We start from the raw sequence: 24903 nt of genomic DNA on the forward strand, positions 1-24903 counted from the left end.
TCGATCGTAGTTGCAATCTCATATTAATCTTTATCACTGAATCAAACCCTTGAAAATCCGGCGGATCTAACGTCGAATCACACAAAAAAAAAAACACCAGGCTCTCACAAGTAGAGAATAATCTATTCCCAAATAAATTGGGAATAGATCTCACCCAAAAAAGATTTTATCAAACAAAAAAACAATCTCGAAAGATAGAAGTATTATTGAAAATAAGAATAAAACAAAGAAAATAACTGATTTGGAGATTTCCACCGATAAAAATCGATGAAAGCTTATGGCGAGAGAGGATTTTTTTAAAGGTTTTGAGAAGTTATCTCAAAAGTCTCAGGTCATTTAACCTTTAAAATATTTTAGTACATTTTCCTTCCATCAAAAAAATTTCAACTGACATTAACTTTTTAAATGACAAACTTTTATAAGTCAATCTAATTTAAAGAAATTAAAAACAAAAAATTATTATTATAGCTCTTTTGGGTACATTTTGAAATAAAGAAATATGTATGAAGACATTCATTTAAAGTGACAAATAAGAAAATTTATTTTTGAGTTTCCTAGACTATTGATATTTTTTTCCAGGTTCCTAAACTATAAATAAACTAGGTGAAAAAACCGCGCTTCGCGCGGTCCTGAAAATATATTATGGAAAAATATATCAACGCGCACGATTTAACTGCATTGAGGAGAGTTCTATAATAAATTTGTATTTTTTAATCATTGGAATTCTATGTTCTCTGTTCTCTCTATTTAAAATTAACACCTTTTTTTTAACATACAAATTAATCGTTTTGGACCATGACATTTTTCAATCAATAATAATTTTTTTGGACCCTCCAATATTTCTCTAAAATTGTTAAATCCAAATTATGATCAATGTATAGATACTTATGTAGCTAGGCCTTTGTTCGGGACGAAATCCTTTGAAAAAGAATCTATGCAATAAACTTATTCTTTACCACTTGTATAATATTATATAAATATATCATTATCTCACACAAAAATTATTTTTTCATCCACCCCTATTTTTTTGGTAGATCATTAGGAAAAAATATTATTTTTTTCTTCCGCCCCTATTTTTTGGTAGAGAATTAGAAAAAATTATTTGGCAGAGTGCCTGGTCCATTCATTTTTTTTAAGAAAAATCAATTAACCAAACATGCAATCAACTTTTGGACAGCCTAAAAAGGCACAGAATATAAGGGAAATTGTCAATCGCAAAATATCAGTCACAGGATAAAAATAAAAGGAGAAGCCAGGTTCTGGTTATATGTGTCTTGTTTTATGACATGCAGAGTCACAAAAAGTTGGCACTATAACATTGATGGACCTAATAAGGCCTTCAGTGTTGTGCAAGGTCCGGCTCTAAAGAACAGCTTGAAGATCTTCAGGTTCAAGCTTTCTCTTGCGTTCATTGGCGACAGCATCCACGTTGTCATCAGCTACTGAAGTTCCCCCTTATTCGTGGACAGCCTGGAGCATGACAACCAGGAAAATACACATATTTATTATCTAGAAAGGCAAAAAATACACTTACTTGTGGCAGGGACTTCTCCGCGTAAGCAGATTCTAGCTCTTGCAGAGAGACGTATACTGCAGAAACCCCATAATTCTGCCGGCCATCAACAATATTATACTTGTTCCGTGACAACTTGAACACATATTCCTTGCTCATAAGTGACTGCAGTTCTGCGGGAGCAGAGCAATCAGTTGGGGGAATTTTGTTAAGCAGCTTCTTCGCAACCAAATCTCTCTCAGATAATGAAGCTGCTCTTATATTTTTGATAGTGCTAATCATTATTTCAAAAAGCATATATGCTCTTATATGCTATAGATAAAATATTGGGTATAAAAAATAGGAACATAAATCAAGATAAAATCATAAAGTAATCTCCCCAGATATCTATCTCGAAAATCAGTGTGAGGGTGCGTAAATATATGGTAATCAAATTCGTAGAAGAAATATCATCAAATTCTTGACAGAGAAACAAATTATGCTTAAAAATATGAACTTCACTAACAAAGGAACAAAAATCTTATTAATTGAAAATGTGAATTTTTCTAACCAAGAAACAAATTGTGCTTAAAAAGGTGGACCTTTCCGACAAAGAAACAAAACCAACCAAAAAAAAATTCACATGGCACAACATTTAATCTAAAACTCATATCAACAAAGCAATCAACTTGGACAAAATGTATATGCAAAAGAATAAAAAAAGTATATAATGTAAAAAAAGAAAGCTCAAAACCTTGAGTTCAACAGCAGCAGACACTTTGATAGCATCAATAGAAGCAAGATCAAAATTATTAAACTATACGAAGGAGTGGGAGGCCAAGAGTTATTAAACTGATTTAATTTTTACTGTGCACCTCTTCATCTTTCTTTAATAGATGTTACATTTTAAGATTTACTACCAATATTCAAAACCAAAATTAGGAAAATAGAACACCAAAATTCTAGAAATTAAGAGAAATTATTTGAAATATGTGAAGCATGTCACGCAAGCAAAAATTTAAACATAAATACGAGATGATTGGTTACTGTAGACTTTTATTAACTATATTTTTTCTTTTAAAACTTAGGATAATGAAATGGCAAATGCCAAGTTATTACATCAATGTCTCTTTACTGTCCTTTCTTTAATAATGATTCAGTTTTGTTTGGCTCTTCACATATATTATTTTGTACGTGAATATCTCATTCTGTCTAGGCAGCTGTCCAACAAAAACTTATACACTCTGAAAATAACCTGCTCATGTCTATCTCTTAAAGGTGAGCAAGAAAATACCATGCTTTATCACGGAATGAGACCGGAGTCACAATGCCTATATCAGCTCTCTCTTCGTCGGTCTAGGTTCGTCATCGTCATGAAGATATCATTCCGGCAAAGCTAACTTCTAATTTTCCCAAACGTAATGGGTTCTAGCCATGCAGAAAACAACCCTAAGTAAACACATATTTACAAAAAAGTAAGCAACCCAGGAAAAAGAAATTGAAACCTCAGAAAAATACCTAAAAAATGCAAAAATCTGAAAAATGAGAGTATTTGATATTAAGGGCTATGAGAAATGCCACCTCAAAAAAATAAATGAAACAACAATACATAAGAATGATAAAAGTGAGAGAAATTTACTATGCGAATATCTCGAAAGCCAGAGAGCAAGAGCCTTGAGGAGCTCACATCCAACACCACCAGCACCAACCATTAACATTTTTTTGCCTCAATTTAAAAAACCCACAAAGCAAATCTAGAAAATTATCTAATTGGAATTGAAACTGATTGAGCTAGTATCGGGTGCCTCAGAACCTTCAACCTGAAAATTCAACCTAAACCTCAAATTAAAACCACACAAAATCACATTTTATATTCACATATTGTTAAAAATAAAATTACACACAGAATAGCCATTGGCATTTCTAAATTTTTAAAGATAAAATAATTATAAAACGTTAAAATCTGAAAAATGAGAGAATTTGATTTGAATTGAGCAAGATATGATATCATAAAATCACAAATCGAGAGAGACATGTAAGATAGGATTAGGTCGATCATAATAATAGTACTCGATCAAAAAATGGGATGTACCGAATATATAAGTAACAAATCGCCTGCAACAAAAAAACACGGTAGTATTAAATTTAGAGGAGAGAGAGATAGAGGGACAGAGGAGAGGGGAGGGAGGGGGAGAGAGAGGTGTACTGGAAATAGCCGTACGCGCCGAAAGTGGGGAAGATGTGGATGCGTTGAATGAAAGCACCATCGATAATAGGCCACCGGCCGCTGAGAAAAGAGACAACAACCAAAAGAGTGACTAATCATGACAGACAGGAAGTCACTGCACGCCCACTCCAACTCCAACACCAACAAAATGAAGCTCTTGAAGATTTGCAAGTCTGACCTCTTCTCCTTTTTGATGAGAAAATTGACCAGCTAATCTCTTCTTGAAAAATCAAATCGACACACGCTAATAATTTATGCACAAGAAATAAAAATGAACCCATTACTAATTCATTGATGATTCTGAGCTGGCATGTAGGAAGAACGAACTTGGGATAATAAAAAGTCACAGATGCAATAATAAGTGGACACAGATGCAATAAATGGACATCTGACCTTTCGATATTCATTAGTCATGTGCATTTTTGATTTTAAAAAACGCAAAAATCTTAAAAAACAGAGAAATGAGTTAGGAGAGTGTTTACTACGCCACGTCAGCCGTCCGGGATTTTCCTTTATATAGATATAAGATTAGATAAATAATTGAGCTTTGAACTTTTCCTTTCACAATCCTTCCATTACATTTTTGTAAACGACCGATACAACTTACAAAAAATTAAAAATATATTATTTCCATGTGTGCAGCCTACTTGTCATTGTTAGAATGCAATACGGTCGACTTAAAAGAAAAAGAAAAATAGACACAAGGAGGGATTGAGGATAGGCGACAGAAAGTTAGAGCTTGGAGAATTGGGAAAGAAACGAATAAAGAGAGAATCAATTACATGAAAACAAAATTTGGTTGGGTTGTGTTTGTATGTAAATTGTCTATGTTGGTGTTATTTGGCTGAAGCTTGAAGACCAGAAGCGCGATGGGTCTGTTACGCTGTCGACGGAGGTGCAGAGGTGAGTGGCGGCAGTATCGTTTGATGGCAACATCGACGGCGACTTGCTGCCTGTCATGGAGAATTGGAAAGGATATTGTACGCGCGGGGACCGGTGGTCGGAGCTTCATCAGGGTTGGCGAGCTTGACGACCACAGGAAGCTCAGCCGCCGTGAGGGGAAGACATAGACGAATGACGGAGGGAGATGAGTTTTAACTGAGATCTATCTCGAAATAGGCCGTGCACATGGAAATAACATACTAGTTGCCACATATAACGGGAAGTTTTACAAAAGTGTAAAAAGAATTGTGATAGGAAACATTCGAAAGCTAAATTACTTGTCCATTTCAGAAAAAAAAAGTGAGAATAACTCGAGGATATCAAAATTAATTTTCCTATGAATTATTATTATCATTTTTGAAAAATACATTGTGTTCACCCATATAGGAGTCGAACCAAAATTGTTGAGTTTGGCTCATGTGTTCGCTCTCAACATGACTGAACATATATGACTTATGCGTTTGAATAAAAATATTGCTCTGTTTGGATCTCAACTGTGTTCGTCTTATTTCTTATTTAAGGCGGCCAAACTATTACGAGTAATACGAGTTCAGCTACAAAGAAGTCAGCAGTGTGTGCATATGTTGGTACTGGTGTGCAGAAGACACAGTATAAAAGTTCTATTAGCTTAGCCATTAAGTCTCAAGTAAATGCCAGCCTGGCAAGTACTGTGTGGTTCTAGAAAGTTGTTAGTTAGTTAGTTACAGCTTGTTTGGTAGTCTATAAATACTCTGGTATCTTCTCTGTAAAGAACTAAGCTTGTTAATACACACTTTACTTTTCTCTCCATTTTGCTGCAATGCTTAGCCTTCTTATTCTATCATGGTATCAGAGCGGAGCGAACCTGTGTCGCTGATTCGCGCTCTCTTGTTCGTTGTTTCGCCATTTCTGTTCTGTAAGCTTCTCTCTCCGCCTTCTACAGTTCTTATTTTCTGCATCGTTGTTTTCTGTGCTGCGATTGAGATCGTAGTCGCCATTTCTGTTTGCGAAACCCTAGATTTGGAGTTTTTCGTGAATTTCATGTCAATTGAGTCTTTAATACTCAATTTGTGACTCAATTTGTCATCTATTTGTGTTGATCTTGTGATTGGTTTGAAAATCATTATCATGAGTAGAGCTAGCTTTGTAAATGTGCTTACTGGTCATGTAGAGTCCAGTAATGCTCGAGGTGAAAATCCTCATGGTGATAATCATACAGAGGATTCTCCCTCTGGTCTTGATAATACACATCCGCTGTATTTGCACAATCATGATCATCCTTGTCTGATCTTGATTGCTAAGAAACTCACCGGTCCTGATAATTATGCTCCTTGGAGTCGATCTATGCGAATTGCACTGAATGCTAGGAACAAGTTTAGTCTAGTTACTGGAACCTATCCGAAACCTGAGGATACTTCCTTGTTGTGTGCTCAATGGGAATGTGCAAATGATATGGTTATGACTTGGATTCTAAATACTGTTACTGATGAAATTAGTGATGGATTAAGCTATGTGACCACTACACAAGAGGTTTGGAATGAATTGTTTGAGCGATTTTCCAGTGTCAATGGCCATAGGATTTTTCAGATTCTCAAAGACACACATAATCTGGATCAAGGAAATAAGTCTGTTGAGTCTTACTATCATAAGATGAAGGGTTTGTGGGATGAGTATACAGCATTGGAGCCTGCTGTTACATGTAGGGGTGTGCATTCGGTTCGGTTAACCGAAAACCGAACCGAATAACCGAAATAATTTCGGTTCGGTTAACCGAAATTAATATTTCGGTTCGGTTTTCGGTAGAGAAATTTTCAATTTTCGGTTTTTTGGTTTTTTAACCGCGGTTAACCGAAAACCGAATGGTTAACCGAATTTTTATTATTTTATAAAAAAATTAATATTTTAATTAATATATAAATAGAGTATAACTTTATAAGCGGTGTAGCATGTCTGTGACCTAAACTTCAGTAGCTAATTAGATGCTTTATTCATGGTCACTCGACTCACTCCATCAGTGTCTAACACCAACAGAATCATAATCAGAGTTCATTAATCGAAGATATCAAGCTTCTATGGTGCCGAGCCTGCGAGTTCACGGCGCTGAAGATTCCTTCCAAGCTGAGCTCAAATAATCAGACTCAAACACATCCAGCCGCATTCTAGATTTTATGTTTAAATATTTCGGCAGTTTTTTTTCAGATTTTCATACACCATTCAAAAATTTCGGTTAATAAATTCGGTTTTTCGGTTTTAACCGAAATTTAAAATTCGGTTCGGCTATAAACCAAAATTAATTCGGTTCGATTTTCGGCAGAGATTTTTCATAAAATTCGGTTTCGGTTAACCGAAAAAAAATTCGGTTTCGGTTAACCGAATGCACAGCCCTGGTTACATGTGTTTGTGGAGCTCATAGGACTTTATTTGAGAGTGAACAGAAACGAAAGTTGCTTCAATTCCTTATGGGGCTTCATGACAGTCATGCTAATGTTAGAGGCCAGATTCTGTTTATGTCTCCCCTTCCTTCAGTTTCTCAGGCTTATTCTTATGTTAAGCAAGATGAAAGCACTAGACAAGGATCTCATTCTTTGATTCCAGCTGCTCCTTTGGTTAATTCTGTTGGATCGTCTGATGTTGATAATTCCAAGAGGCCTGCATTGCCTAAAACGCCTTCTGGGAATTCAAACAGGTCCACACTCAAGTGCTCATACTGCAATTTTAATGGTCACTCTAGAGAACAATGTTATAAGCTCATTGGTTACCCTCCTAACTGGAAGAAAAAGGAGAAGTCAGCTGCTTCTAATCCAGCAAATCAGTTTAGGAATTTGCCTAAGTCTAATGTGGATGCTTCTGCAGCATCTGCTTCTCAATTGGATCAGATGCAACAACAAATTACTCAGCTCAGCACTCTTGTGACATCATTTGTTGGTACTGGACAAATACTAAAAAGTCCTGAAGAGCACATGGCAGGTATGGTCGTGGCCTGTTCCAATTCTATTTTTTCTTCCTTAAGCCAGAACACATGGCTTATTGATACTGGTGCCACCGATCACATGTGTTGTTCTTTAAGTTTAATGTCTAATATTGCCAGTTTAGACTCTCCTGTTCATGTAGCATTGCCTACAGGTTCTACTATTTTGGTCACACAAGCTGGTACAGTCTAGTTCAATGCTTCTTTTCGCCTTGAACATGTCTTGTTTGTGCCTAATTTCCACTACAATTTATTATCTGTACCAAGATGGACTAACGATACAGGTGGGAATGTGTCCTTTACTGCTGATACTTGCATTTTTCAGGCCCAGACTAGCCTGCAGTCATTAGCAACTGGCAAACTACAGAGTGGACTTTATCACTTGGAGCTGTTGTCTGTTGTTTCTGCTTCTAGTAATGCTGCTTTATCAAAGCGTCAGTTGAGTGCTCTCTGGCACATGCGTATGGGTCATGTGTCAACTCCTGTTTTACTACATATTCCTACTATTGCTACACATGTTAATGAAGAGTGTAACAAAACTTGTCCTATTTGCCCTGTATCCAAGCAAAGTAAACTGTCTTTTTCTGAAAGTAGTTCTCGTGCTCTTAATATTTTTGAGCTAATTCATGTAGACTTGTGGGGACCGTATGCTCATGACACTTGTGATGGTTGTAAGTACTTTTTGACTATCGTTGATGATTGTTCTAGGGCTGTATGGACCTTTATATTACCAACAAAGCAACATGTTGGCTCTCAGATAGCCACTTTCTTGTTGTATGTCAAGAACCATTTCAATACCAGTGTTAAAACTTTTCGCTGTGATCATGGTTCTGAGTTTGTCAATAAATTTGTGGTGGATTTGTTATGTTCTCATGGCATTTCTCAGCAGCTATCTTGTGTTGCTACACCTGCACAGAATGGCCGAGTAGAACGAAAACACAGACAGTTATTGTCTATTGCTCGTGCATTACGTTTTCAGTCTGGACTTCCAATCAGATTTTGGGGTGAATGCATTCTTACAGCAACTTTTTTGATCAATAGACTTCCAACGCCTGTGATATCAAATAAGACTCCTTTTGAGATTCTTTTTAAAAAGCTACCAGATTATTCTGATATCAAGGTTTTTGGGTGTGAGTGTTATGCATCAGTTCATGGTCCAGACAAATTTGCTCCACGTGCTGTTCGTTCTATTTTTCTGGGTTATCCTCATGGCATTAAACGTTACAAACTGTTCAACTTAACTACAAAGCAGCATTTTGTATCACGACATGTTGTTTTTCATGAGACTGTTTTTCCGTTTATTAGCAAGAGCAGTGAAGTCTCCTCTAGTGACCTCTTTTCTTGGCAGCATTGGTATAATTCTGACACCAATTATGTGCCTTCTGTGATACCCAGTAGTCCAGCTCTTACACCTCCTGTGACTGAAGTTTCACATCAACAATTTTCTGGGCAAACTGATTTTAATGGGCGCACTGATGGTGCTTGGTCTGATTTACCACCAGATGTGGACACCCTTGTCAATCTTGAGCCTGATGCTCAGTTTCCTGCTGTTCGTCACTCTAAAAGGACACGATCAAGACCAAAGTGGTGGCAAGATTATGAGGTTCCCTCTACTTCCACAGTTTCCAAGTATCCCATCACCAACTTTGTTTCTTGTTCTTCCTTTACTCCAGAGTACAAGGCTTTTATGTCCAAAATTCTTCCTATTAAGGAGCCAACTTCGTTTGCTCAAGCAGTTTCTGACCCTAATTGGGTTGAGACTATGCAAAAGGAGTTAGTTGCGCTTGAAGCAAATAATACTTGGATATTAGTTCCTTTGCCTCCAGGCAAGAATACTGTCGGTTGCAGGTGGGTTTACAAAATTAAATACCTACCAAATGGTGACATTGATAGGTACAAGGCTCGATTGGTAGCCAAGGGCTTCACTCAGGAACTTGGGGTGGATTTTCATGATACATTCGCGCCTGTGGCTAAAGGTGTGTCGGTGAAAACTGTTTTTGCACTTGCATCGTCTAAACAGTGGAAAGTTTTTCAACTGGACATCAGTAACGCCTTCTTACATGGCGATTTAGATGAAGATGTTTATATGGACATACCACTTGGTTATAAGCTTCCTACATCTTCGTTCAAACTTTTTTATCACACAGCCGGAATAACTAATTTTGTCAATTGAACAATTTTGATCGTCAAAAAATTGAAAGAGTCTATATATGATAACAAAATAACTTTTTTATGTATCATTAATTTATATCTTAATATTTGGAAACAAAATAATATTTTTTAGAATTGTTTTTTATTTTATTATAACTGATATAATATATAAAATAAATACGCGGGAGTTGTTTGTGAAAGCCGTGGAAATTACGTATTATGATAATGCAAAATAAACACTAATTTGACTTTATACTTGTTAATTTTGATTAAAGATTCTTTTTCCGCCATTCTCATTTCTTTTTGTAAATTTTATACGCATTTTAAGATATATGAAATATAGTCTGATAAACTATTTCAAAATTTTCTTTCTTAATATCTATATACAAATATCAAAATTTTGTTCAATAAAAGCATAAAACAATATAATTATAAATAATAACTTTATTTTGGGCAGAATATACCATACCATATCATATGTACTCAGTATTCCCGCTTAGAGCAGGGTCTGGCAAAAGTAAAATGTGCGTAGCTCTGACCCTACCTTTAAAGTAGAGAGACTGTTTCCGTGAAAACTCCGACTTAGTGCACAATAATTAAAAGGGTGTGTGATACAATATTACTACAATACCTTAGCTTATGGCCCCGAAACCGACTAGCCCGTGGGAGTATAAAAAATAAAAAAAGATGAAAAAGCAGAATATGGAGTCGTTTTCGGATCTAAATATAGATCTCGCACAGGATTATAAATAATGAAATTATCCCATCAGCTGAAGATAAGACGGGGATAGAGATATTAACAAAAGATAATAATAATAATAATATACGGCAGGCAGAGCAATTAGACAGCGAGTATATAAAGTGCGCTGATACTTGGTTCACATGCGACGCGAGTCGAATAAAAAAAAATAATAAAGTGAAGAAAAAAGAACATCCACAAATATTTCAACTCCTCTCCGCCTCTGCTTAAATATGAGCCACAAGATTTCACATTAGTTTCTCCATCTTTCCTTCGCCAAACTCAAATCTGACGTGGCAACCTTACCCTTTTTCTCTTTTTAATATCTTCCACAAAATACTATCTTACACAACATACATACACTTGTTATAAAACTCATCTCTCTCTCCTCTTCACATACTCTTGAGCCTTGTTTCTTTCTTGAACCTCCTTCTCGTTCATCTTCTTCAGTTGTTAAGATCTGTTGGATTTTGTTCAGATTTGAATTTTGTGTGTTCAGAGAATCAGAGATGAGTTTGTGATTGTGTAAAAACACTGGTTGAGCTTTGGACAAGGAAGCACTGGTTAGTGGATTATCATCAATTTGTAGAATCAATGGGGTCTGCAACTGATGATATACAGGTGTGCAAACCGGAACTTTTTTCTTTCATAGTCTGAATTTATTATTTATTGTTGTTTGTTTTAGTTGGATAAGTTAGACTATGTATAAATATAAAATAATATTGTAGATCTGTAATTGCCTGTGCTTATTATTATACTATGTATCTATGTCAATTTTAGGTGAGAAAAAAGTGAAGTGATTTTTCTCCTAATTATGTTGTTTGCTCAGTAAAGTTTTTAAACAGTTTGTCTGGTGTGTGCCTATGGGAACATATTAAGAGCTAAATTCTATGTATTCAGTTCAATTTGGTTGGAGTAGTGGTATACGCAGGGGTCCACTATTATTAGGAAGACGGAGCCGATCAAAATGAGTTAAATGCATGGAATTTGAGTGTTTAGTATGTGTCCACATCATAGAAAAAACCGGTTTTTAAATATCCAGGAGGTTCATTTGTTTGGAGTTTAGCTTCTTTTTTTGTGTATGGGATGATAATACTCGCTCCGTCCACTTTACATTTAGGTATATGGCTCGACACATAATTTTAAAACTAAGGTGAAGTGTAGTTCCATAATTTATAAAATTTTATTTTTATGAAATAAAAATTATAACATTAAACTTTTATTTAAAAAATAAATTTTTTAAAATAAGTTATGAAATTATGCGTGCCTAATCCGTCATTCCAATTGTCAATTGGATGGTATGGTGGGAGCAATACTCATAGTTATTGTTATCAGGATTCAGGACCGAGCCCCTAGGTATTGTGGTTACTTGGTCAAGTTTAACACACCACTTCATGATTTAACTATAAAAATTCCAAAGCTATGTAAGTGGAGTGGCTAACTCAATAGCATTGGATGATCGTATAAATATCACTTGTAGCTAATACAAGCTAGGTATGTTCTGTTTTGGTGATAATTAGTTGAAACTAGCTGAAATTATGATTATTTTACTTTTCTGACTATTAGATGGATGGTTTCTAAATTCTTTCTTATTTAATGTTTAATATAGATTCAAAGCGAAAATGCAAGATCAAGAATGACTTCTCCAGACACTTTGACTGCTGGCCTACAATCTCCTGCTGATACCCAGGATAAGTGCCAAGTTGTTTCTAGTGATGACTATGCTATAAAGGTTTGTACAGCAGCTTGTTCTTAAGCCCGATTTAAGAAAAATAAGTCATTTGCTTATTACTTGTTTTCCTTGCGGTCTATAGGTCAGAAAGCAGTACACAATAACAAAGCAGAGGGAAAGGTGGACAGATGAAGAGCACCATAAGTTTCTCGAGGCACTGAAATTGTATGGACGTGCTTGGAGGCGCATTGAAGGTAAATTTGACTGTTTTTAGTTCAATATTCATCTTATATCTCTTAGTTCTATATGTACTGAGATTTTTGATTTATACAGAACATATTGGCACAAAAACTGCAGTTCAAATTAGAAGTCATGCTCAGAAATTCTTTTCTAAGGTTGACTACTGATGTTCCAATATCTACTCTCTTCCGTTATATATCTATATGCATTTTTATATCTCAAATAACTTACGTTATCTATTAATCATATATCCTAATGTGCTGATTGACAAGCCCTTTGCCCATATTGCTTCAACTTTATTCTAATTCTCCATATATTTTCTGCAATTAGGTGGTCCGTGAATCAAGTATAAATGAGAAGAACACGGTGAAACCTATTGAGATTCCTCCTCCGCGTCCGAAAAAGAAGCCAATGCATCCTTATCCCCGTAAAATGGTCGGTAGAGTTGAACCTGGAGCTCATCTCTCCGATGAACTTGGAAGATCTGCATCTCCTAGTCATTCAGTTTCCGGACGAGAAAATCGGTCACCAGCTTCTGTTTTGTCTGCTGTGGGGTCGGAAGCAACATGTGTAACAGACTCAAATATGCAAAATTGCATCTTCTCAGCATCTTCTTCTGATGCTGATGACCAAACAAACAGTGTTTTCCCATCTGACACTACTCCATTACCAGAAGAGAACAGATCGGAAAATGGATCCAACTCTCCTATCCAGGCAAATGATAGTTCAAATGAGGATGAACATGTTCCTACGGTACTAAATCCACACACATCATCTCATATGTTCATTTATCTGCTATATATACTAATTATTATTTGTTCTGCTAAGCCGTGTCTTACTCATCCTATGCATTCTTATTGTACAGAAGTTGGAACTCTTTGAAGCAGATGGCAGTTTTGTAAAAGAAGAATCTAACGATGAAGTATCCACACACAGTGTGAAGCTATTCGGAAAGACTGTGACAGTTGCAGAATCATCACTTTCAAGCTCGAGAAATAACTCATGTGGCTCATCTCATCTTGAGTCAGCTGATGAAAGACCGGTGCAAACATCTCCATGGAATATATCGCAAGGAATGAGTTATGCCTCTCCTGATGCTGCTGAGTATACCTGGACAGGAGTACCTTGTAAAGCACCTGCAGTGTATTACATGCAATATGCGATTAATAATTCAATTAATGTGGATGACGAGTCAAGTGTTCCTGTTCCATGTTGGACATTCTATGGGGGAGTGCCATATCCTTTTCTCCAGTTGCGTAATTCTGTCCAAGAAAGAGTATATATGCACTTTGATGGGAGTAACGTCCAAGATAAAGTGCTTCAAAAGCCTGGATCCCTGACTGGATCAAACTCGGGATCGATCAATGTTGAGACGGATGGTGATAAAACTTGGGAGATGGAGACACAATGTAGTCAGTCCCTTTCCGAGAAAAAGGATGCTGAGCAGAAGCTCACTTCCCCCTTAAAAGTAAGGGCTGATGCAGGTTTCACCGAGCAAAAGAGTATCCTGGCCAAGGCCAATCATGGAAAGGGATTTGTGCCATACAAGAGATGCTTGGCAGAGAGGGACAATGGTACATCAATAAGCGGTGAAGAGAGAGAAGAGCGGAGAACTCGGCTTTGCTTGTAGCGTGAATTGGGCATGCTGATGACATTAATGTCAATAACATGCTAGCAGAAATTTTTTGACAGGTTGAAGGTTAAAAGTGAGGATGGGTGAAACCTATCACTGAACAACAGTTTCGGCTTGTAATTTTTGGAAGACAGGGATTTGTGGGAGGAGCTGTGACATGCTTGTAGCCTTAAAGGTTCCCTTCCGTCTTCCAGCTGTTCACATAGCTCAGTTATGTAAAGATTTAATGCTCTTAGCTCTATGCTATCAATTAATGTTAGATTGAAATACAGGTTGCTCATGAAAGACCCCTTGACTTGATTTATAAGTTTTTACCCTTGAAAGATAGGGGAATGTTACAACAGAAATTAAGTTTTTACCCTTGAAAGATAGGGGAATGTTACAACAGAACTGGTGTTCCGTCCTGTCTTTCAATAGTTCATGTAGCCTAGTACCTAAAGATTCAATGCTTAGTTTTGTAAGACAGGTCTTTAATGCAAGACGCCTTTACTCTGATTTCGAAGTTTTTTCCCCTTGGAAGATTAATAATCCGCATGTACCTAATTGTCCAGCTTTGGAGGTCATGTGCGATCTTATCTATGCACCCATATAATAATATTGGGTATGTAGGTCTTTGTACCCGGACTCGAGCTAAGGGCAGTCTAAGAAAAACTTTGAGCGAGTCCGGGGCGGTCTAAGAAAAACTTTGTGGAACTGTCAGGCCGCTCACCAACCATCACAAACCATTAACTTCACGCATTAGTATCATATTGTTCGCTTTGAGATGTGATCAAATCCGTATGGATTTATTTTCGAGCTCCTCTTAAAATCTGCTTATATTCAAAACAGTACAGATTTATTTTTGGACTCCTCTCGGAATCTGCTTATATTCAAAACAAATCTTGAGTTGACGCCCACTCAACAGGAACTTCTCCTCGCCGAGCTTGACCGGAAACGGGGTGGGATGATGATTTCAACCTGTCAAATGGATCAAGTTTGGTGGATAAGATTATGTATGGACTGATCGCCTCTAATTTGGTTAAAAGAGATCGAATGCAAACTTGTGGACTATATTGAATTGTAAAATCAATCAATACTTATATTATGCTTGGTGCAGATTATTTGCTTGGATAGAGGTATTCGAGAGTTTGGCTGTCCTGCTCACCCAAATAATTAATCCTATCTTCCTTCTGGATGCTTCAATTCTGGCACTAGTCTGGATATGTTGTCTACTTCATTATAACTCCACTCATTTTAAAGAGTCAAAAGGCATTTTACACCAAACTGTCATACTTGGGTATTGGCCCCAACTGTCAGGAATCTCCATCTTAATGTCATGAATCTCACGTTCCAGATAAAATGACCCTCACTATCATTCAGTGACGATCAATCGTGTAGCGTTTTATCTTTCAGGATAAAACGCTACACGATGTAGCGTTTTCAGGTCAAACATTGCACTATGTAGCGTTTTCAGGTCAAACGTTGCATTATGTAGCGTTTTTCATTATTCTATGAATATTAAACTGGTTCCTAGGTTTTAGGTTCGTGAGCCCTAAAGCCTGAAATTAATTAGGGTTTAGTCTTGAGGGTTTAAGACTTTTAATCCTAAACTCTAACCGTCAATCAATGTATTTTTCAAATATAAATAAATCATCTCCCGTCAAATTATTAGCCATGGAAACAGAGTGGACTATTAGCCATGGAAACAAAATCATGCAAATTGCGTGAAATCAGAGCTTTTTTGTTTCCACGGCTTATAGTCGACTCTGATTTCGATTTTACAGCATGCACTTCACGCACTTTTTCAGAACATTTCCAATATTATTAGTTAAATTAGTTGGTAGAAATAACATAATAATATATGACTAAAATAGAAAGCCATTTCTTTAAATAACAAGTTATAAATGGTTTTCGAAATTTCTAAGATCATGTCAATGATTTCAAACCATCAGATCAATAAAGATAATAATATTTTAGTATTTTAATTTGATGGGAGATGATGGGTAATAGCTATCCAATCTATAAATATCAATCTATAGATATAGAAAAGATTAAAGGAGCCGGTTTGTCTCAGCTTTAAACCGAGACTTAAAGCTGTATCTAATTTTGAACTGAAAGATATCTATTTATGTAATAAGTCAAAAGTCAGTTTAAAATCAGAAATAATTAAATAAATAGCTGACTTAAAGTCAGAAGTTAGTTTAAGATACTTTTTCAGTGACTTAGTGGGTGTTTGGCTGAGGCTTTTAAGCCCGGCTTATGGAGTTTTAAGTTAAAAACACTTATTCGTACCGTTTTTGTAAAAAGTCGAGAAACACTTATAAAAAGTTAGGATTCCTAGCTTTTATTTTATGGCTTCTACTTTTTTCCCAAACATTTTAGTCACTTATAAGTCTTAACTACTCCCTCCGTCTCCTTTTACTTGTCCCTTTTGAAAAAATAACGCATCTTAAAAAAATGTTAGTTGAATATCTTGTTTTCATACATATCCTCAATAAATGTAATGAATTAGATAGAGTTGTGTGTATATATATATGCTAGTCAAACATTGGAAGTTGTTAGTTTTTGGAAAAAACATACAAAAAGTTGCTTTGAAAAGAGGGGACGGAGGGAGTAACTTCTAACTTCTGCTTCATTTTTTTTACTTTAAGTAAGAAAGACTTATTTTAAACTCACCCAAACGGCCTCTTAATTTTTTTGATAAAAATTACCCTCAAGTCGTAAGTTGCCCATAAATTAATTATATTTTTGATAACCTTTAAATCATTAATAAGTCAAATTTACTTAAACAGACATTTTAAACTCTCACCTTATCACACCTTATCACATTGGTCACGTTAAATTATAAGTCACGTTAAGTCATAAGTCACAAGTTTACCCAAACGGGCTCTAGTTATCTAAAAATTTTACTCCCTCCGTCCCATTTTAACCGCTTTTGACTTTTTTACACGTATTTTAAGATGTTAAAAAAATTACATCTAAACATGATTATTTTTTATAAAATTTATATCAAATAAAAGTTTAAAGTCTAAACTTTTATTTGATATAAGAATTGAAATTTTTTATTGAGTGTAGATATTGTTTTTTTACACCTCAATATACGTGTTAAAAAGTCAAACATCAGTTAAAATGGGACAGAGGGAGTAGCTAACAAGCGGAAGAAGAAAAGAAGAGTGTCATTATTTTCTCAAAAAAAAGAGTGTCATATTATTTCTGACTGACGTATACGAATGAAGATCAGAGTCCGCATCAATATTCAATATATTCTAAATTCCTGCTAATGCCCATTCACCATATGAATCTTTTTATAATCCGACCCGTCAGTTAACTTCCCACAACATTCCTCTTTCTTATGTCTTTTCCAAATGTTACATCTGAGTCAGTTTTACATCCCACGTTTGTAGGCAAGACTTTCAGTTTACAACTACTCTCCATCTTATATTATATTATTCTTCCTTAATAATAAAAATAATATAATGATCCTCATGTACTGATATAAATACAAATATCCACGTATTACTGTGGAGATATTATAATTAGTACTTTCACCTTACAAAAGATTTATTTTATTTTGTTTCTAATTATCTTTCTAAATGCAAATGCTGATTTGTTTTATTGTTTTTTGTCAAATAAAAATATTAATTAATTTAAATTTAATTAACCTGATAAATTAAGGGACTACAAGGTACCTAAACACTACCTCATTAATTTATTAATAGACTTAAAATATGCAATAAGAAAATCTTAGGAAGATCATGTTTAGATTTTTTTTGTCAAAAGATTTATTTTATTTTGTTCCTAATTATCTTTCTAAATGCAAATGCTTATTTGTTTTACTGTTTTTTGTCAAATGAAAAGATTAATTAATTTAATTTTAATTAACCTGATAAATTAAGGGACGACAAGGTACTTAAACATTACCTAATTAATTTATTAATAGACTTAAAACATGCAATAAGAAAATCTTGGGAAGATCATGTTTAAAATTTTTTTTGTCTAAAGATTTATTTTATTTTGTTCCTAATTATCTTTCTAAATGCAAATGCTGATTTTTTTTACTGTTTTTTTGTTAAATGAAAAGATTAATTAATTTAAGTTTGATTAACCTGTTAAATTAAGGACAACAAGGTACTTCAACACTACCTCATTAATTTATTAATAGACTTAAAACATGCAATAAGAAAATCTTTGAAAGATCATGTTTAAAATTATTTTTCTCGAAAGATTTATTCTATTTTGTTCCTAATTATCTTTCTAAATGCAAATGCTGAATTTTTTTTACCGTTTTTCGTCAGATAAAAATATTAATTAATTTAAATTTAATTAACCTGATAAATTAAGGGACTACAAGGTACTTAAACACTACCTCATTAATTTATTAATAGACTTAAAACATGCAATAAGAAAATCTTGGGAAGATCATGTTTAAATTTTTTTTTTTGTCAAAAGATTTATTTTATTTTGTTCCTAATTATCTTTCTAAATGCAAATGCTTATTTGTTTTACTGTTTTTTGTCAAATGAAAAGATTAATTAATTTAATTTTAATTAACCTGATAAATTAAGGGACGACAAGGTACTTAAACATTACCTGATTAATTTATTAATAGACTTAAAACATGCAATAAGAAAATATTGGGAAGATCATGCATGTTTAAAAATATTTTTGTCGAAAGATTTATTTTATTTTGTTCCTAATTATCTTTCTAAATGCAAATGCTGATTTTTTTTACCGTTTTTTGTTAAATGAAAAGATTAAGTAATTTAAATTTAATTAACCAGATAAATTAAGGGACGACAAGGTACTTAAACACTACCTAATTAATTTATTAATAGACTTAAAACATGTAAGAAGAAAATCTTGGAAGATCATTTTTAAAATTTTTTTGTCAAAAGATTTATTCTATTTTGTTCCTAATTATCTTTCAAAATGCAAATGCTGAATTTTTTTTACTGTTTTTCGTCATATAAGAATATTAATTAATTTAAATTTAATTAACCTAATAAATTAAGGACAACAAGGTACTTAAATACTACCTAATTAATCTATCTATTAATAAATTAATATACTTAAAACATGCAAATAAGCTTAAACTAGACTACTTTAAACGGATTAAACTGCTTTGGAGCTTATACGCACGGTTATGTACACTTTCTTCTTGCACTTCAGTTTTTGGGAATGGTGGTTAATTGAGTCCTATATTATAGCCTTACTGTCACACGGTTAATCAAAATCAAATTTTTCTTGGCGCTTCTGACTCTGTAGCAACTGTGATCTGCGTTCAAGCCACAAACCCGTACTACGATAAACTGCGTTGTCTTCTTGCGCCAGAGATGGATGGATCAGGTGAAGAGCATGAATCTACCTTGGCTTTTCCCGGTTTCTATTGTTTCATGTACTGATGCTTAACTTCTTTACAGAGTCTGCGCGGAAGAGAGCCACCCAGGGTCCTCACTCGCCGTCTTCCACCAACAAAGGTTTCCGTAAAATACGATATAGATATTGTTTCAGTGTTGTTATGTCGTTGTGTTTATTTGCCTTTTCTCACAAAATGATTTAATTTATGCAGGAGCAAAGCGTCGTGCACCGGTTCACGACTCTGGAGTAGGCAACAACGAGAATTCAAACCCCAATATCATATCTGCTCCTTCCATTGACAGTGGTGCGTTCTGTTATGCTGTAGCCGGGTTATGTGTGTGGTATATCATGTTAGTTTCTTATTCAAAGCACATATTCCTCTTTTAGGAGATCAGGTGTTTGTTGTTTTGCTTTAGTCGATTTTCTTATTTTGCACATGTCATCTGATTTCTGTGATGATCAGTCTATCATTTCATACATAAATGAAAGGCATATGTTTAGCCTATTTGTATTTAAGAGTATCAACTCAACTCTGATAAGAAAGAAAGTAAATTAGCAAGCACTATTGAAGGAATCCGTACGAAGAACGTCAAGTGATTTATTAAAATCATATGTCTGAAGAATTTCAGGATGCTGCTGCACACCACTGAAAGAAGTTCATTTATATGTTCAAGCCTCAGTGTACAAATAATATTTTGTAGCACGTCCAGAAGTCCAGAAGGTATAAAGTTTTAATACTTTATTTATTCAGAAGATTCCAAACTATTTCTACTTATGAAGAAGAACTACGAAGACAAAGACTCGATGAACAAGCCACTTCACAAATGTTTAATTGATAAAGAATATTTGATTCAACTAGATACAGATGAACCAGACAGTACATTTGTGTGTCAGCTACTCAGATTAAATATTCTGCATCAACAATAGGTGGTCGTTCAATCAAGACAAAGAATCAGATCTTTTAAAAGGAAGTCAGAAGACCTGCTGCTGAAGAAGTGCTCAATATAATTATTCTTTTAATTAATTCACATCTCAAAATAATTATATAAGTTATGTAATTTATTTATTAAATTAATTCACACTCGAATTAATTTAATTTATGAATTTATATAATTAATATAATTAAGTGGATAATTATTGGATTAATTATATAAGAAAAATCATTGTTTATATACTTTTTGGGCACGGTATGACAATCTAAGGGATTGTCATACCGCACCATGACTTGTGCCTATGTCAGACGGCATGACAAACCATTTGGTTTGTCATACCGAATGATTAAGGCATGACAATGGTGATTGTCATACCGAAATCACAAGGTATGACAATCCCTTGGATTGTCATACCGTTTGTCATACCACATGAAGACTTAGCCTCCAAGGTTTGATTGTCATACCTTCCCACTGATTGTCATACCGTTTGTCATACGGATGTCATACCTATTCAAAATCAGCATGACAATGCTTGTAATTGTCATACCTTCCCTTGTATTGTCATTCTGATTGTCATACCTTCCCTTAGATTGTCATACCTTCTCATTTGTGCCATGACAATGCTTCTAATTGTCATACCTTTTGTCATAGCACTTGTGTAATTGTCATAGAGCTTCCTAAGGGTTGTCATGCCTAGCTTTGTCATATTAGTTCAATGGTTTGCCTATAAATATGGCTTCACCACTTCATTTGTTCAATGTTCATTGCATTGTAAAGCTTTCAAGTTGTGCCAAACTTGCTTTTGTTTAATCCACAGTTTTCTGTGCTTTGATCACTCGGTTGTTTTAATCCGCTAAGTTAGAATACTTCCTGTCAAATTTATTCTACGAACTAGTGGACTTTAAATCGAACCATATTAATTATATAACGACTTCAAAATTGTTATATTAATTAATTTAAATCTGATTAACAAGTTAAACTCCAATCAGATTATTCCGCCGCGATTATTTTGTGACGATTGTATTCAACCCCCCCTTCTACAATCGTATCTGGACCTAACAATTGGCATCAGAGCAGTTGATACCATTTTCCGTATCAGATCCTATACACACTCTGTAACGTCCATATTTTTTATTCGAATTAATTTTATTCCAAAAATTAATTTTGATTTAAAATATTTTTCTTTCAAAAATCCAAATCTCATCCAAACACTATTCACTTTAAATTCAAATATTTTTAATTCGAATTAATTTTTTTTAAAAAAAAAATTAATTTTGATTTAAAATATTTTTCTTTCAAGAATCCATTTCTCATCCAAACACTATTCATTTTAAATCCTTAAATATGAGTACACAAAAGATCAGTAGCATTAAAATCCCACCGTTCAGCAAGGAACACTTTGGCCTATGGAAGAGGCATATGTTATTATTCCTCCGCACCGCCAACAGAAAATATATCGGGATATTAAACAAGGGTGTTTCTATTCCGGTGAAAGTCATATTAGCACACGAAGAAGAAGGTGTGTTAATACCTCATCAGACCATTCCGAAAGAACTTCATGAGTATACAGATGAAGAGGGTGAACAGATGAATTTAGATGACGCTCTTCAACTGATTCTGGTAGAATCTCTAGATCCAGTGATGTACAATGCTGTTGTAAATTGTACGAACGCCAAGCAAATCTGGGATACGTTAGAGATTATCAATGAAGGCTCAGAAGAAGTTAGGGAAAACAAGAAGGAAATACTGATGGCTCGGTATGAACAGTTTGGTTCCAATCCCGGTGAAGGGATTTCAGAAGTGTTTATCAGACTTAATAATTTGATAAATAATTTAAATCTAAATGGGAAATACTATGACACTAAAGAGGTCAACATGAAGTTTCTCTTAACACTTCCCGAACATCTGGAACACAGAATCACTGCCATCAGGGAAAGCAGAGATCTGAATGAGATTTCTCTGGAAAGACTCTACGGAGTTTTGAAAACTTATGAACTGGAGCAAGTTCAGAGTAAACAGAGATATGGCTGGGGTAAAACACAGAACCATTCGAGAGCTCTAGTTGTTGAGTCACCTATACCGGAAGAAAAGAAGGATGTTGTTGTTCCTTCTAAGACTACTCAGGAATTTGTTGTACCTGAGATGGGTCAGACTGCTTCTTCTAGTGGTGACGAAGAGTTCTATACAATGGAAGAGCTTGAACAGTTAGAAGATCAATCTCTATCACTGTTTGCCAAGAAGTTTGGAAACATGAGATTCAGGAAGAATCCCTCCTACAAGTACAAACCTACTGTCAACAGGTTTCAAAAAGGAGGTTACTCATCTTCTACGAGCAAAGGAGGATACAAGACTGGGATGGTGGATAGAAGCAAGTTCAAATGCTTCAACTGTGGTGAACCTGGACACTTTGCAACTGAATGCAAACAGCCCAAGGTTCAAGGAAAGAGAAAAGATTCGTACGATGAGCTGAAGCAGAAGTATGATGCACTTGTGAGAAAGCATCAGGGTACTTCTGGAAATCAAAGCTTCAAGAGCAAATCATATCTGGCAGAAGGGAAAAGCTGGGATGATACAGATAGTGATGAAGAAGAGCAGATTGGGAATGTTGCTCTCATGGCTAATACTGGATCATCTTCACCTCCTCCTGCTGGAAGCTTTCAGGTAGATCCTACATGCCCTAAACTTTTTATGCAATTAGGACTTGAAAGAGATGATGCTATTAAAAAGTTGAAAGCTGCCAATCTTAAAATTGATACACTAGTCTTAGATATTCATGCTTATAAAATGAATGAGATGAACGTATTAAAACCTAAAATAGAACAACTGACTATGGATTTAGGATTACAATGTGCTAAAGTCAAAGTTCTAGAGAAAGGTGAGATTGCTTTAAGACTTCAGCTAGACGAAGAGAAAGTTAAGTGTAAAGCCTTTAAGGATGCCTCCACTATAGTCAAGGAACTTAATGATAAACAAGAGATCAAGAGAACTGTTGGAATAGGTTTTGACTATAACAAATCTGTAGGTAAGGCTAGTAACATTACTCCCTTTAAGAAGAGTGCTGAGGAGAGAGGGATTCCTTTTGTTTTGAAAGATTCCCCTAAACCTTTGTTTAAAACCTCAGAAGCTGAACCTCTTTTAGAGACTCCTGTTGTCATTAGATATGAACTCAAACAGGAAGACCTTAAAATGAAAGAGAGTAATGAGAAGAGAGATGAGATCCTGACATCACTGAAACCAATGAAAGTGAAAGGCAATGTTAGGTTGCCTAAAGCTGGTTTAGGTGTCAACTCTGAGAGAACTAAATTCAACAAGCCTAATAATTTTGTGAACAGTAAGAACAGAGATAATAGATGTCATTCTACTGAGAACTTTAAATCTGTTAAGAATGTTAGAGTAGAATCTATTGATGTTCCTACTACTGTGACTGATATGCCTGTTGCTCCTGTTTTTGATGCATGTCATAAATCTTGTGGTGTTGATAACTGTATGCTTTGTGCTTTCAATACAATGTCTGCTTATTTTAGAAATTTGCATGCTAAAAATGAAAACACATCACCTAGACAACACACAAACTATAAGCATGCTAGATCAAAGACTGCTAGTCCTCCTCGTGTTAGGAAGGAGACTTATGTTCCAAAGCCTAAAACCAAGGTTTATAAGGCTGTTGTTAAGGAAGTAAGTTCAGTCAAGAGTGAGCCAAGTATCAGTCCAAGAGGCTCTGTTGTATTACCTGATAGAAATCAGTTCTTTAAGTTTGCTGGACCCAATCAAGTGTGGGTCCCAAAGAAGGTTTAATCAAGTTGTCTTTTGCAGGGTGCCAGTGGAGTTGTTCGAGTTACTTGGGTGCTTGACAGTGGAGCGTCAATGCACATGACTGGCAATAGATCCCTGCTGGAAGACATAAGAGAAGAAGCTGGCCCTACAGTCAGTTTTGCTGATAATAGCAAAGGTCGTACTGTGGGATATGGCAAGTACAAAATTGGAAGGATCATCATAGAAGATATTGCTATAGTTGAAGGACTTCAACATAATCTCCTGAGTGTCAGTCAGTTTTGTGACAAAGGATATTATGTTCATTTTGAAAAGGAGATATGTATCATCAAACATATCAAGGATAAGCGTCCTTCACTATGTGGCATAAGGAAAGGCAATATATTCGTAGCTGATTTATCTTCAGGACCTGGAAACGAAGTTCACTGTTTCTATGCAAAAGCGTCTGCTGAAGATAGTTGGTTATGGCATAAGAAACTCTCGCACCTCAACTTCAAAACCATGAACTCTCTAGTCAAGAGAGATCTAGTGAGAGGTTTGCCTTCCCTGGAATTCTCAACTGATGATCTTTGTGAAGCTTGTCAGAAAGGAAAAGCGAAGAGAGCATCTCACAAAGGCAAAACCATCAATACCATTACAGATCCACTTCATTTGTTGCATATGGATTTGTTTGGCCCTGTGAATGTTGCATCTATTGATGGAGGAAGATATGCCTTGGTTATTGTGGATGACTTCTCCAAATTTACTTGGGTTTACTTCCTGGCTTCTAAGGATGAAACCCCGATGACAGTGATTGATCATATAAAGTTAGTTGAATTGG

General features: G+C 35.1%; 1 protein-coding gene, 1 long non-coding RNA gene and 1 other non-coding gene across 6 annotated transcripts in view; 2 read left to right on the top strand and 1 right to left on the bottom strand.

The window, feature by feature from the left end:
• Window positions 1-1213: 1213 nt before the first annotated feature.
• On the bottom strand, window positions 1214-4892 carry LOC108213429 (uncharacterized). Of its 2 annotated transcripts, XR_001805273.2 has the most exons (5): window positions 3699-4892; window positions 3585-3607; window positions 3132-3312; window positions 2787-2941; window positions 1214-1686 (listed from the first exon to the last, which is right to left on the bottom strand). It is a non-coding gene; the product is annotated as an uncharacterized LOC108213429 (long non-coding RNA). The 2 variants fall into 2 exon arrangements; XR_010289799.1 differs by having other exon boundaries at window positions 3132-3607.
• Window positions 4893-10839: 5947 nt separating this feature from the next.
• LOC108210627 (protein REVEILLE 1) lies at window positions 10840-14538 on the top strand. The gene is made up of 6 exons (XM_017381993.2): window positions 10840-11119; window positions 12108-12230; window positions 12313-12424; window positions 12504-12565; window positions 12741-13163; window positions 13276-14538. Exons 1-6 carry the CDS (start codon window positions 11093-11095, stop codon window positions 14038-14040), a joined length of 1512 nt encoding a protein of 503 aa, XP_017237482.1. The 5' UTR covers window positions 10840-11092; the 3' UTR covers window positions 14041-14538.
• A 5074-nt stretch (window positions 14539-19612) lies between these two features.
• LOC108212285 (uncharacterized) overlaps window positions 19613-24903 on the top strand; it is a 30840-nt gene continuing 25549 nt past the window's right edge. For all 3 annotated transcript variants that reach the window (XR_010289743.1, XR_010289744.1, XR_010289742.1), the window contains exon 1: window positions 19613-19684. This is a non-coding gene — a transcript (uncharacterized LOC108212285). The remainder of the gene's footprint in view (window positions 19685-24903) is intronic.

Source organism: Daucus carota, chromosome 3, assembly GCF_001625215.2.
Source record: "Daucus carota subsp. sativus chromosome 3, DH1 v3.0, whole genome shotgun sequence".
Classification (NCBI taxonomy): Eukaryota; Viridiplantae; Streptophyta; class Magnoliopsida; order Apiales; family Apiaceae; genus Daucus; species Daucus carota.

Excerpts from the sequence above, each read along its gene's own strand:
- LOC108210627 (XM_017381993.2), top strand. The coding sequence starts at position 11,093 with ATGGGGTCTGCAACTGATGATATACAG. Across the intron at positions 12,231-12,312 it reads GTGATGACTATGCTATAAAG|GTCAGAAAGCAGTACACAAT; the intron begins GTTTGTACAGCA and ends TGCGGTCTATAG. Across the intron at positions 12,425-12,503 it reads TGCTTGGAGGCGCATTGAAG|AACATATTGGCACAAAAACT; the intron begins GTAAATTTGACT and ends TGATTTATACAG.